The sequence below is a fragment of the Dermacentor variabilis genome, chromosome 7 (genome assembly GCF_050947875.1).
Source record: "Dermacentor variabilis isolate Ectoservices chromosome 7, ASM5094787v1, whole genome shotgun sequence".
Taxonomy (NCBI): domain Eukaryota; kingdom Metazoa; phylum Arthropoda; class Arachnida; order Ixodida; family Ixodidae; genus Dermacentor; species Dermacentor variabilis.
Genome location: NC_134574.1, coordinates 127872746 through 127886981, shown reverse-complemented (window position 1 = coordinate 127886981; position 14236 = coordinate 127872746). Strand labels below are relative to the sequence as shown.

The 14236-nt window shown below is 46.5% G+C and overlaps 1 protein-coding gene across 6 annotated transcripts in view; it reads left to right on the top strand.

Moving 5' to 3' along the window:
• LOC142587887 (uncharacterized) overlaps positions 1-14236 on the top strand; it is a 171857-nt gene that overhangs the window by 108721 nt on the left and 48900 nt on the right. For all 6 annotated transcript variants that reach the window (XM_075699214.1, XM_075699213.1, XM_075699216.1 and 3 more), the window contains exons 2-3: positions 8063-8205; positions 13429-13534. In XM_075699214.1, the coding sequence (XP_075555329.1) occupies positions 8063-8205; positions 13429-13534 (249 nt within the window). The remainder of the gene's footprint in view (positions 1-8062; positions 8206-13428; positions 13535-14236) is intronic.

Here is a 14236-nt window from a genome sequence, read left to right as displayed (position 1 = left end):
CATGAACTAAATCTGAAGAAAAAACAAAAAACAAAACACCGCGCTACGAATTTGCCTCTGCACTGCAGGACCAGCATGTGTGAACCATGGTTCGGTGAATTAAAGATGCAAGAACCACGTACTATATAGAAGAAATACGCTACCCGTGCAAGTGGCACCTCGCTTCTGTTACATCAACCAGAGACGAGATTGTTCGACCACACGGGTTGTCTCAGGTACGGCCGCTAGCCTGCGCGTGCGTGCATTTGGCTATTTCTGCGCCGGTCTGCACCCTAAATAAATATCAGCCCTCCCCATGTCGTCGACATTAGAGAGTTTTAGGTTAGGGGACGCAAGGCGCTTGCGCCCCCTGATCTAAAACTCTTTAATGTGTCTTCCCATTTGCGCGCGTCCTCCTTGCGGCCGATGTGGTCGTCAGCAAATACACCAAGCTCTACAGGTCGAGACGCAGTTCCCTCGAACGCTGGTATATATATATATATATATATATATATATATATATATATATATATATATATATATATATATATATATATATATATATATATATATATATATATATATATATATATATTGTGAGAACTGTGGAAAAAATACATCGCTCTCACGCGCCATCTCGCGCAGCAGCTTCTGGTCATCGCCTCTAGTCGGCCCCAGAGCACCGAAAGTTTCCCGAGGTTCCCACTGGGCATCGTAATGAAGACGCGTACGCACCTCTACCCCCCCCCCCCCCCCCTCTGTTCTCTGCACACGTGACGGCGCGGCGTCTGCCACGCGTGACTGACCCTTCCGCGAGGTGCGGATGTATAGAGTCCGCCGTGGTGCATATTCGTCATGGTCGCGCGCGCGGTGAGGCGAACGAACGATGTGGTCAGGGGAACCCTTCGAGGCTTTGCTGGGATCGTGGCTGTGACGTTGTGCGTGCCGTGCACGAGGTCGCGGGTTCGAATCCCGACCGCGGTGGCCGCATCGTGATGGGAATCACAAAATCACAAAAGAAAAAAAAAAGACCTCCCCTCCCCGCCCATAGCACAGACAATCGTCTATCGTTCTTTAGGTGGACGTTACAGAACTCGATAGGTGGTCACAATGGAATACCAGCTCCACACCACACGGCGACGCTCGTTCTCCCCCACGCGCAGATTTGGGAGGGTGAATAGTTCAACGTGACCGCTAAGGCCCTTCCTGCAAGCACTTTTGTCCCCCCTCCCACTCTACACTTCGCCACTCGTATACATCTGTGGATGCGTGATCGATGGTTGGAAGTGGCAAGTATGGTTGTAGTTCAATGACGGCCGCTCATCCTGTCTCGGTTGCATAGTTTACTTTGCTCTCGCCCCCGCCAGCGACTCAACCACTCCTCCGTCCAATACTTGCCGTTGTCCATTCGTTTCATTCATCGGTGGGTCAAGATAACCTTCAACTACCGCTGTCTGCGGCGTCTAGTTTACCGTATACTAGTCGGTGATCTGTCTGCTGTCTTGTTGGCTGCTGTGTTATAATTGAGCCCGCTTACTGGTTCGTTTCCTGGCCGCATATATGGCTTTTGCAATATAGTTTTCTTCAAAAATTGCTAGTGGGCAGTGTGCCTCTGCCATCGCCGTCTGTACGCCGCGCATTGGACGATGTGTAGTACATGGATCTGCCTCATTTTCATGCTTGCCGCTTAGACGTAATAAATTACGCCACAAGAACCTCTGAAGCCGCACAGCAAGAATATGAGTCACATTCGTGTACTGCCCATCATCCAACGCACGGCACGCAGGCCAAAGATCGCACAGGCAGACTTCCCACTAGTGACAGTTCGAAGGAAACTACGAGGCGGCAACGAGGCCTCCGAGATCGCGTAAGTGCGACGACGGAAATCTCGGAGGCCACGGTGTAGCTATACCTCGGTGTGCGCACGCTGGCCCAACCAACGAGCGAATAGCATAGTTCTTCGCCGTCGTCCTCATCGTCGCGCTGCTTCGAAAAAAAAAAACAAAACAAAAAAAATCTGGGGCGAACGAACGGGCCGGTGCGAAAACCGAGCAGACCCGCTCGTTCGTTCGCCGCACACTCGTGCATGCCGAGTTGCTCTCTCTCTCTCTCTCTCTTTTTGTTTTCCCCCTTTCTCATACCGCGCAACGCTCGCTCCTCATCCCAGCCTTCACCCTTTAACCCATTGAGCACGCCTGACCCGACGGGTGGCTTGCCAAGCGGGCTTTGGCACGATCGGCCCGGCTTGTACGATCCTAAAGAGAGAGAGAGAAAAAAATAAGATATGGGAGAGAATAATCACCAAGTCGCCGGGCCGAGGTGGTGGAGAAGTTGAAGAGGGGGAGCGGGGGGGGGGGGGGGGAGGAATCCTCGGTGGCGATTGGGCGCAACGGCCTGCTCGAAGAAGCTCGTTTCTGCCGTATAGTAGTAGACGCGGTGAAGAAGCATCGGTTGATTTTTCGCGATTCCTTTTTTTTTTTGCATAGCTTTCTTTTTGTTTTCTTCACGTGAGGCCGGTTTTTCTCTGCCTGGGTCGCGAAAATAAAGAAATAAAGAATACGCATATGTATATTCCGCGCCGCCGCCGCCGACCGACCCTCTTTGAGGTCGTCGTCAGACGTACGAAAGGCCGCAGCTAGCCGGGCGATCACTCTTAATGCAATTGGACGCTTAGCTGCAGGGAGATACAGAAAGCAAAAATGGCTAAGGGAATAGGAAGCGCGAATAAACGAGGTGTTTTTATATATATATATATATATATATATATATATATATATATATATATATATATATATATATAATCCTCGCCATCTGATCATTGAAACTCTACAACGACCTCCGTGCGTTCCTGCATCTAGCGTTTAAAGGGACACGGGACGCATACATTATGTTAAACGGCGTTCGGAACGTATGCTCTTGCTATAGCAACTGCTGCGGCGAGCCCGGGAGACAGCAAGAACCGCAGGAGCCCTATAGACTCTGGACGCCTCCCCGCACAAGCAAAAAGACACCTGCTTGTCTTCTTTTTTTTTTTTCAATAAATCTTTCTCCTCTTCCTTCTCTTTCGCTATAGCAATAGGGCCGAGCTCTTGCCAGCCGCAGAAAGGACGCATAAATGCAAGGCGGGCGCAGTGACGCCACCTGCGAAGTTCTCGCAATTTCTCGCTGCGACGTCACGGATCCTGAAAGCCTTTATAGTCGGGTCTAGCGAATTGTGAATAAAACCACTACGGACACAGGACGGAGGGAGACGACCACATAGGGCGACTGTTGACAACATAGGGCGGTTGTTGACAACATAGGGTGGTTTCTGACAACATAGGGCGGTTTCTAACAACATAGGGCGGTTGCTGACGACATAGGGCGGTTGCTGACGACATAGGGCGGTTGCTGACAACATAGGGCGGTTGCTGACAACATAGGCCGGTTGCTGACAACATAGGGTGTTTAGTTGCAAGTAAAGCCGCCCTACGTTGTCGTCTCCCTCCGTCCAGTGTCTGCAGCGGCTTTAATCATAATGTCTCACCAACTGGCCTACAACATTACCTTGCTAAATCTAGCGAATCGTTCGTCTAGATAAATAAGACTGCGATGCGTTACAGTTGTGTAAAGCTCAAACTAGCCCCTTTCGCCCGCTTATCTGCGCGTCAAGATGGCCTACATACTAAAAAAAAAAAATGAAAAACTGGTACTTTCAGGTACGTGACGTCAAACTGGCTTACCGAAACGGTTCGTGCGAAAAACGGCATTCCCACAGTGACGCTCCGTTGCATTGGAAACGCTCTAAGCGATTCCTTCTTTCCTTTCTTCCTTTTTTTTTTTTTACAATGCGGTTCACTATGTTTGCCTTAAAAACAAATGGTATACGGTATGTTATCACTGATTCACCTATAGGGCCTCATGCGCCCCGTTGCCGCGCGACTGACCACTCGAGGCACTTTGCGTGCATTCGCGGGCTTCTTTCACGCTCGGAAAAAAGCACTTTTACGTATCACATACTGGGCAACAGAGATCTGTGTCGGGAGTTTTTCGTGTTGCTCTACAATTTTCTCATTGACACTTTTCATCGAATTATAATATTTATAATATGTGAAAAGCTAATTAATTAATATTTATTGTGTAACTAAGCGGTACGAAAAAAAAATAATCTGAGTATCTCCAAGCGACGGCAAGCAACATTACTTTGGTTCTGTCGAGCTACGTGGCATTTGCATATATTTGAAATCTTGGTGCGCGATGGTTGGGAAACCCTGTATGTATGTTGTAAAGTCAGCTGGTCTTTGCTTGCTGCAGAACGTATTTAAAGGAAAGAGAGCACGGTCCAGTCAGACGTTTCTTTACTCAACGTTTGAGCAAAAAAGGAGAACAGCAAACTATATATATATATATATATATATATATATATATATATATATATATATATATATATATATATATATATATATATATATATATATATATAATGTGTGTGTGTGTGTGTGTGTGTGTGTGTGTGCGGTGTCTATTCATGCTACTGCACATTTACATTTATATTCTATGCACACCGCGTGCCTCTATAGCCGTACTTATTTTATGCGAAGAAAAAACATGTATTCGTATTATATGTCCCCACAATGAGCTAATGTATATTGACGTGTTATGCCAAGTGCGCCAGTACCGAGACTGGCGCGTTGTTCGTGGGCGCTATTATTATTATTATTATTCCATGTGTGTAATGAATACTTGAATATGTGTGAATTTATCAAAGAACACCAGCCGATAGGTAGCGAATATCGTTACGCGTCATTTTTGTAAATTCATTATAAGATCAGAAGTTACTGAAAAGCCGGCGACGAAAGTTGTCGTTTCTAAAATAACTAAATAAATCGAATCAAATCAAAGAGTTCAACGTTTGTGGCGAACGACTCTAGGTTCTTGCAAACGTGTTTTTTGTTTTCTCTTTCGTTTCATTTCTTTTTCTACTCCTACCAAATGGGAGGGTGAAATACTATTTCCGCAGGAAATTCCTCGCACGTCGTGTCCCCGCCTACTTTCAATGCTCACCCTCTGCAGGTTCTGGCTGGCGTTGGTGTTTATCTGGTCGTTCGTTCGCTGGTGCGCTTGTTTTTTTGTGTCGTGCGCACCCCTCCCCCCCCCCCCCCCCTCTGCCCCGAAAACCGGGAGCGGGCCTAGCATCGCGTAACAGCGGTCACGTGTTCGCGAGAACTTTCCGCATGACTGCCCCCCTTCGCCGCGATGGTAAAAAAGAACGAAAAAGAAAAGAAAAAAAAAAGAGACATGAGCAAGACTAAAGCGAAGCCACACGCAAACCAGATGTCGACGATCCCGTGTCCCACCTAGACCCGTCGCGCAGTCGAAGATCGTTCGTGGAAGTCAGACGCGATGACACTTGTCAGGCCTAACCGAAAGGAAGGAAGCAGGAAAGAAATCTCAATACAGAATACAAAAATACAAACGATGGATTGTTGTAAACAGATACAGATAGGTATAGATATGATGTCTAGATAAGTGCAGGTGTTTAACTGTGAATAGATGGATAGGTAGCTTACGTCTGGGTTATAGACAGGTACAGAGAGATAAAAGAAGCACCTGGAGAAATGCGTAGTAGCGAGCCGTTGCTTATCTGATTTAATTTGGTTTCCTTGTAGGGAGTGGTGCGTATTACCCACTGAGGAGAATTGGTCGTGTATTAGATGACATTAGGAAATTACGTTGGCTAACGAAAACTCCGCAACACAGGGGTAAACAGCGATACTAATAGAAAGAAACAGAAGCGGAAGAAGCAAACGCTGTAGAATAAACAATATGGCAATCATCTATTCATCTAGTTGAAATTTCTTTCCAAGAATTTTCAAATTTAATAATGATCGTTTTCTTCCTATAGATATCACTGCGTTAAAACCTCCCGATTCTTGGCCCAGCCCCCGCTGTGAGTAAGCGCCATGTCTTGAAGTCTCATCATCACCATGAACAGAAGCCGGAGAAACACGGCAAAGAAACACCAGGCAAACAAGAAGCAGAAGTAACATAAGCAGAGCAAACTCGATAAACGAATAGCAGAATCACAAAAAGCAGAAGAACGAGATAAATAAAGAAAAACAAAAACCTCAACAGAAGCCAGTACAAGCAGACGAACCAGAAGTGAGAAAAACAAAGCAAGAGTAATGGCTGCCGAATAGCATATAGCTGCTGCCGATGGCACGTGGACGGTTCAACTCGTCTGACGGGTTCGCCGTCGCCTGAGCTCTCGCTTCTCCTGCATACCTGCTCGTTTTCAGTCTCGGCCGAGCCATCGGACGCGCGTGCGAGAGAACGTGCTTGTGTTCGTATTTCGTCGTTCCGCACGGGTTGCGTCGAACGGGCTAATTAACGACTGCGTACTTATTTTTTTTCCCCCTGCTTCTCTTTACTGCTTGCAACGATCCGAGAGCAGCGTCGGTGTTTAGATTAGTGAGCGAGGTGTGGTAAACGTTCAGTTAGGCTAAATGCAGCGGAGGGGAGGGAGGATGTAGAACTGTTGTGCTCGAAGTTTAATAGCGAGAGTTCGCACCTATGGGCCGTTCGTTCATGGCGTTTCAGGGATGGATTTCCTGGAAATGCGCTTATGCTAGACACTATTTGTCGGTGCCTGGTACTGATGTGCTTAGAGGAGGGGCTGAAAGCATTTGCATTCTGGCTGAAATAGCTAAGGGTGCAATATTTTTTTAAATATATGTCTTCCGTATATGAAATTGGGAACATCTTTAACTACACATATTCACGTGGTCAATGCTGGTTGTCTGTCTGACATGAATGCCAATGACTTCACAAGTCTGCATATAGTTAACATCGCCACCACACTTTTGTGGAAAGCGTTCCTTTGCGGGTGTAATTGCGAATGGACGAAAAGAACAACGGAAAGACAGTGACATATTAAATTGGACTAGTTGCTTCCGTTCCATTCTTTAAGACAGCCCAAAAGACACGTACAAGTGAGCACGCACCATTCTCTCCCATGCGCTCACTTATTCGTTCTTTTTTTTGCACTGTACTGTAGCATGAAAGGGCAAGAAAAATGACGAGATTTTCTATATACACTGCCCAACTACACATGGCAAGACAAGCGGTACCGTATTAAGGTACTTTTGTTCTATACTTGAAAACAGAGCAAAGGACATGGACCTGTGAGGAGACGACACAAACGATTGTGTCATCTGCTCACTGACCCACGTCTCTTACTCTGTTTTTAAGATAGGTAAGACATAAGTCTGTACTCTTTCGCATCGATTATGCTTGATCAGCATGCTCCATGAGGAACCATATACCTGCTCTGGTGGGTCGCTTGCAAACACGACGAGTTCCTACAGCCGTAGTATACAGTTGCCAGCTTTTCAGTGGTATCTTAAAGCACACTCCAGACAGCCTTTTCCTTTTCTCTACTCGTTAAGGCGGCGTAACTTGACTCGACCCTCCTGGGTGAGTCATCAATTCATCCCCCAAAGAGATCGTACCGACCGGTTTGTCTCCGGGATGACCCATGCGTAGCTGTCACCATGGCAACTGTAGATAGAGGCGTTTAGGCCAAGGGGTACACTAGCACAGCGTGGTGTCTGGATTGAGTCGTAAATATTCTGTGTACTAGGTATGCCACTTGGAAATAGATGTTTCCTCTATCCAGTTTTGCTAGCGAAGGAAGGAGTGCTTTGAAATTGCAACGCCAAGTTCTGTATTTACGGAGGGGAAAGGAGGACATCACTGCGGGAGCGTTCTTTCGCGGGGTTCAATGATTCCTCCTTATTTTTTGTATTCTGTAAAAAGAATGACGCTCAATATGTAAATTTTTTCGTATTTTCGAATGCATACGATGCGGTGGGTGCTATGTGCACACCACCCGTTGCTTTTATTTTTTAAATTAGAAACAAAATACATACTGCTAGCATTATATGTAAGGCTGTAGCAGGGTTGGGACACAAATACAGCTATGACAGTGGTTTCAAACGTGGTGAAGCTTGTGTTAATAACAATGCGAAATGTCGCATCCAGCTGGTCTCGCATAGCGTGTTCGGAAGCCTAACAGCGCACTCTACATTTTGTTTTCTTACAGGGAAGCTGCTCATCCAGAAGATGGCGGTGACGCACAACTCGGTGTCGTTGCAGTGGAGGATGCGACAGTACCCGACCCCGTACCCTGGCGTCTTCTACACACCGCGCTACGTCGGGTCTGACACAAGGTGGACGAACGCCGAGGTGAGTGAATCGCTCGCCAGGTTGACGTACGGCTTTCCGATAGATCGTTTGCGATTATCAGGGATGTGTACCAATTCTGGTCGGCCCTATAGGCAGTCTAAGAAGAGAGCTTTTTGCCCAAATACCCTGTATCCATGCTTATCGTTGTTACAAATAAAGTTCAAACCAGCAACTGAGTAGCAGATAACCTGAATTTTTTAGAGTTTTAGTTCGTCCGTAAAAATATTACCGTTTGTGGTATACCGGGATACCGGAGAGGTGTACGGCAGCACCAACGCTGATAGCGACATCTTGTGCCACTTTTTCTAACCACAAAGCATTAGAAACGTATTTATATTGCTTGCATGCTCTCGTCCGAAACAAACTAAAGAAAAAAAAAAAGGGTGCACGTGAATTATTATGTCGTTGCTGACACTTCAAACTTGCAGCTTAGTAGTACAGGATTGGTCACTGTACGAAAAATGCTCTGTGACCTCTCTGGTTAAACACTTCTTCACAAGATCCCGCTACCAGCGGTGTTACTGCAATCCGCATTCTTGATGCAGCTGTACACTTAGAGACATTAGGCTTATAAAATATTAAGTTAAACGTTAAGTTAAACGACTGCAGATGGCGCCATAATCGCCGCTGCTCACTTATACGACTTCGCGGCATTTCGTAAATGGGCATACGGGGTTTAGGGGGAAGCTAACTATATATAATAAATTAGTCTACATAGTTAATCTAACCGCGCGGGAACCTCTCAACATTTATTTTATTCCTACAGAACTATTTGCTGCGGACTAAATCGAAACTCGAAAAAAAAAAAAAAAGACAGCCACACGATTCTTCCTGACTTCCGATCGCCCACAATCAAACTGCTTTCTTCCGCAGCTGCGCCTGCGATCTCGGAGGTAATGCTGTGCGGGTTGTTGCCGCCTACTCTGACAAAAACCCAAAGAGGGCGCCGCACCCCTGTGAACGCAAGAAGTTCAGAATAGTTTTTTTAGGGGGGCTTTTATTGCGCGGTTTCCCTACAATTTCGTAGAACTACAAGTGGAGAACGATACTCGTGCGGGCTTTTACCGTTGTTTCATGGTGCCGGCTTCGATCGGATCTTAGATGTGCAGCATTATTTTTTCCCGTCTGTTTCGGACGAAGGAAAATATGCGCCGCATGTGAAAGCTGGCGCACAGTAGGTACGGTGATGCGCCAGAGAATGCGCCACGCTTCTGTCGCATTCATGTAAGCGCGGCTTACGTTTATGCACCACACAGGTAAGAAATAATAGAGAGTTTTAGTATAGCGTAAAGCAGCAAACGCAAAGAGTTAGCGTTAGCGTTAGCGTTGCGTGCACCACACTGCGCATGCGCTATACGTAAACGCTGCTGGAGCTGTTACGTACGTACGCTATTTTCGAGATTTAGCGGTGAACGCTAACGCACGCAAGGGGAGCCTTACGTACGGCAAGATGGCGGCGCCAGTCGAAGTGAGAGCAGCCCGCTTCGGATCTATCGAGTCGTCTGCCGGCACTGCTAGGCTCATTCGTTCCCCACTGATGCTCGTGATTGCTTTAGATTTGTGTGATGATGCTTCGACAGTGGCGCACAGGTGACAAATGGGCGTTGTTTACGATATACGTTCTCGATTAGCGGCGCAGTAGGCTTAACGAGAGGGTTTGCTCATAGAGTTAGTAGAACAACTCTATGGGTTTGCTAAATGTGTTTGCTGTATCCGCCTCGAGATGGCGCCCAAGTGTGTTTCGCTCGTTCGCTTGGCGTTAAGCCGCATGTCAAGCCGATGCATGTCACGTTTTCCGTGGCAAAACACAGTAGTGCGGTCGGTGCTGTGATCACAATGCGTGTGCGTTTTATCCACGACGACGATATGAACCTCCTGACGGAGGTTTTCGCCTTGAATCCATTCGGGCGGACGTCAAGATGGGCGCCCGTTGCAAAAAAGTGGAAAGAAGTGGGAAATCCGCTTTCTGGAAGCGAAATTGCCGGCGAAACGTCCCCTCCGGAATAGCTTCGATGTTGAGTGGATCTTGAGGACACGTAGAAGCTGCGCGGTCGCTCTCGTTCCCGAAGCATGAGGGCGTCTATGTCATCCCAACTTAAAAAGGACACTTAATATGGGTCCCACAGAACACTCGATCGCGGCATGCCAAGAATAATCGGTGTGTTTCGCGACTCTCGACAAAACAACACTCCAACCAAACACCTACATGCGTAATTAACGCAGCGACTGTAGCTTTCGATAAGCTTGACTTAGGGACACACTTGCGGATTCGGCATAGGATAAGCTCGACATTTCGTGTGGATTTGGCTTTCCAGTACTTTGTGTTTTTACATCTAGATGGCGCTGTATTTGCTTGCGTTAACGTTAGCGCTTTTCTTCGTTCCGCTATTCTAAAACACTACTTTGTGCCGCACAGTGCAGCCTTTCTTTGCGTTAGCGTTGCGTCGCACGCTAACGCTAACGCAAGCGTTTTACGATATACTAAAACTCTCTAATGTCGCGTAATCTTTGTGACTACATCGTTCGCAAACTTTACCGAGATGCAAACAGCAGCTCGTGTGTTTGCACATTTGGGACAATGACGAAGCGTTGTTAAGATGTCGAAGGCTACATTTGATGTTTGTCCAGGGAAGAATCTTAGGAAGAATTGCTGGGCTAGTTGTAATTGTTGGGTAAGTTGGACTAGACAAAGCGCTTGTTTGTGCCTTCCCTTCCTGTGTACGTTGCCTTCTTGTTGCGCTAATTTTCCTCATCAGCAAGAATGGTAATTAACGAGAGGTGCATGAATAGAGAAAGAAGTTTTGATGCTAAAACAATGGTAAGGGTGTCTATTATTCACCAGGCAAAGAAAGCTGCGCTTAAAGGGACATAAAAGGAGACATATTTTGAGCTGTATTAGTAAATTATCCTTCTACAAAAAAAGTTACTGTTTTGTTGAGGGAGGAGGCTGGGCAATCCAGAAAAGACGTAAAAAAAAAAACACAGAAAAAGGTGGGCGGCGACGGCCCCTTCAAGCTGTCGTATCAGCCCGCCTATATGTCAAAGATGTTAACGGCGTCTCCTCAGCCCTAGGTAGTTTCTCGACTGATAAAGGTGCCGTTCTTATGGAGCCAAATGCTAAATTCAGCGTGTTTTTTGAAGGTTTTTCCTAAGCCGCAGCGCTCCAAATGCGAGCAAGTACCTCGAAGACCGTGACGTCACACTGATATAACAACTAAGGAATTTTGGCGCGAAATTGAAAAATAGCTTAAAGGGACACTAAAGGTTACCAGAAACTCAAGTTAAAGTGGTAGAGCAATGTTCTAGAACGTCTAAGGCGTCAATATAATCGCGAACAGAGCTTTAGTAACCGAGAAATTGAGGTAAATGCATGACACGATTTGAGACCCCCCAGCGACATTCCGGTACTAGCCCGATGACTAAAGGACTCCTCATAATTTGTGTTACTAATACTCAACTACTCGTATTAAAAATATCATTTCATTCGATTATAAGACGGAAAAAAATGCTACTTGTCTACGTCTATTCGATTCTAAGAAAAAATAACATTTTGACGTTGCCCTTCAGTAATATGGGTGTTCGAAAGGTTTCGTTTTCGCTCGACTCTGCGCGCTCGACTCTGCGCCGCGCACGCTTTGGAGTTTCAGTAGCTTCGTTATCGCGTCGTGCTGTGAGGGTTCTGCTGGCTCGCGAAACTTTCATTTGGAACAAGCAGCGAGAATGCCACGTCCATGTGATGTCGTGGGAAGCCCTCGTTGCTTTCCCGCTCCGGAGAGCCGGTGTCGAGGCCGCCGTCGTAGTACGCAACGACGCCGGCAGTGCGAGCCCTCAGCAGCAGGTCGCGCTCGTCGGTGCTCAAATCGCTGAAGTTGAGCCCACCATCGCGAGCCAATCTGTCGGTGTCAGGGTCCATTGCGACGAGCGTCGAAGTTAGCGTCATAGAATGAAGTACCAGCTTATGGGCGTCTTGCGCTGGAGTTTGAGGTATAGTAGCGGCGCCTGGTGGCGGTGCGGGAAACGGCATCTGGGTCGTGCCAGCTTGGGTCGTATTGAGCCATGGCTGTGGCGAAGCACGTTTCTAGGCCAAGTTTTGCGTCGATTCGCACATTTTTATGCCCTGTTGCGAGTGCGAAAAGGCTCGTCGCTTCTCATAGACCACGCCGACCACGCTGCGAGCTCGCCGCAGCCTATAGTTTTACGAAAACGGACTCTCCGTGTGCCGTGGGACGTAATGTGGCACGTAATTCGTTTCTCCTTCCGCTAGCCACCATACTCCCGCTTTCGCTCTGCTCTCGGCTCTGTCTTGGCTCTGTTTCTGGTCGCGCGTTCGCGTTTTGCGCAGAAAAGCCGTAGCGCCGTCTGCGGACGCCGTTCTACTCACCGATGGTGCAACGTCACTATGAGACCATGATGTCAGTACTCCTCGATCAGAGGGCGGGCGATTTGAACTGCGCTAGAGGTACGCGGACGCTTCAGAACGCATTTTCTCTTAAAATAAGTCTCTCCTTGGCACGAAACAAGCGTTTCGAGGTTTCTGTGATGGTATTTCAACAGTCCACGTTGACTTAATAGTAACCTTTAGTGTCCCTTTAAGCTTTCACCTTCATTTTTTTCTGTCCTCATAATTAACCTATTAAAGAGAAATTTACGAAAATAATCTTTTTACAGGATACTTTCAGTCTAAACCGGTGCATAGTTTCTCTTTAACGTCCATCGAATATATATATATATATATATATATATATATATATATATATATATATATATATATATATATATATATATATGAAAGGTGCTTGGGATGGCCGAACTTAGCTGTCTGCATTTAAAGTGAAGCCTTCTCTGCTAACCTTCCGGGTTTTCCTGACCGTGGCTGCTGGGTGCTGCTGCTGTCTTACCGAATAGCTCACACTTTAAAACACAAAGAAAGCAAAACAGAATTACGTGCGAAATAGAAATTGTGAAGTACAAGAACACGCGCATGCGCGAGTTCTCTTTATGTCAAAGACTCGGGAATGAAATGAGCAGATTCTGAGCACTCTGATCAACCGCTTCACGCACGCTTCGCTTCACACTGATACCAAGATGTGCGTTGGGTCCGCACAATTTTGTTATCTGTATTCGACGTGCTCGTTTTGTTCTAAAGGAAACGTCATACAGCTTGTCTAGAGGCACGTTGTTTTCTTTCTTTCTTCCACTTTTGGTGCATGTTGAAAATCGCAGCCCAACGACCACTCGGTGATGCTGAAGAACCTCAGGCCAAACACGGAATACGTCGTAAGGATCATGCAGGACGGAACGCAAGAAATGATCGTCGTCCGTACAAAGGGTGAGTAGATTCAGAAGTACATGTTGCTGGGCTAGTAGGTTCATTCTGCTGAGTAGACCCATTCATAATCCTCGTGTGGACTGATTCGTTTACACTGACAGAATTCCGGAGCTAGCTAGAAAAATGAAGTCTATGTGCAGAAAGGGAGTCAATGAGCCAATGACAAAACACGTGAGGGTATTCTTTATGTTGTACTTGATATTTCTTTTTCGGGTCTCTTCATCACGAGGTGGGTAGCCATAAATATATTGATAGAGATTGGTATAGATGAAGCTATGGAGATTAAAGTGATGGTTAGACAGATATTGGTCGATAAACCGGTATACAGATACAGAGAGGGTGTGTTGATAGGCGGGGAAATTAAATGGAGGTACTTCTGGTTGGTTAGTGGGATGAGCGGGGGAAATTTACAGGTGCATAGGGTAGTCGAACAGGAGAGCAGTAGCTAGAGCTCGACATTAAGGAATGCAATAGTCAGAGAGCCGACCAAGGTGGTTGTAGATAAAAAGGGTTGAAAGACGTTTCGGCTTCTACTGAATACTTGTGTATGCCGAAAGGTTTTTAAGCTTGTTAATCACATCACTTCGGTTGGCATTCTCTTTCCTTCCTAGTTCATATTTATTTCATTTTAATTTCCTCGCCAACCTTAATAACCGTGATGTCTACTTATCAATTTCGTACAACTTGGAGAGGGAGTCAGCC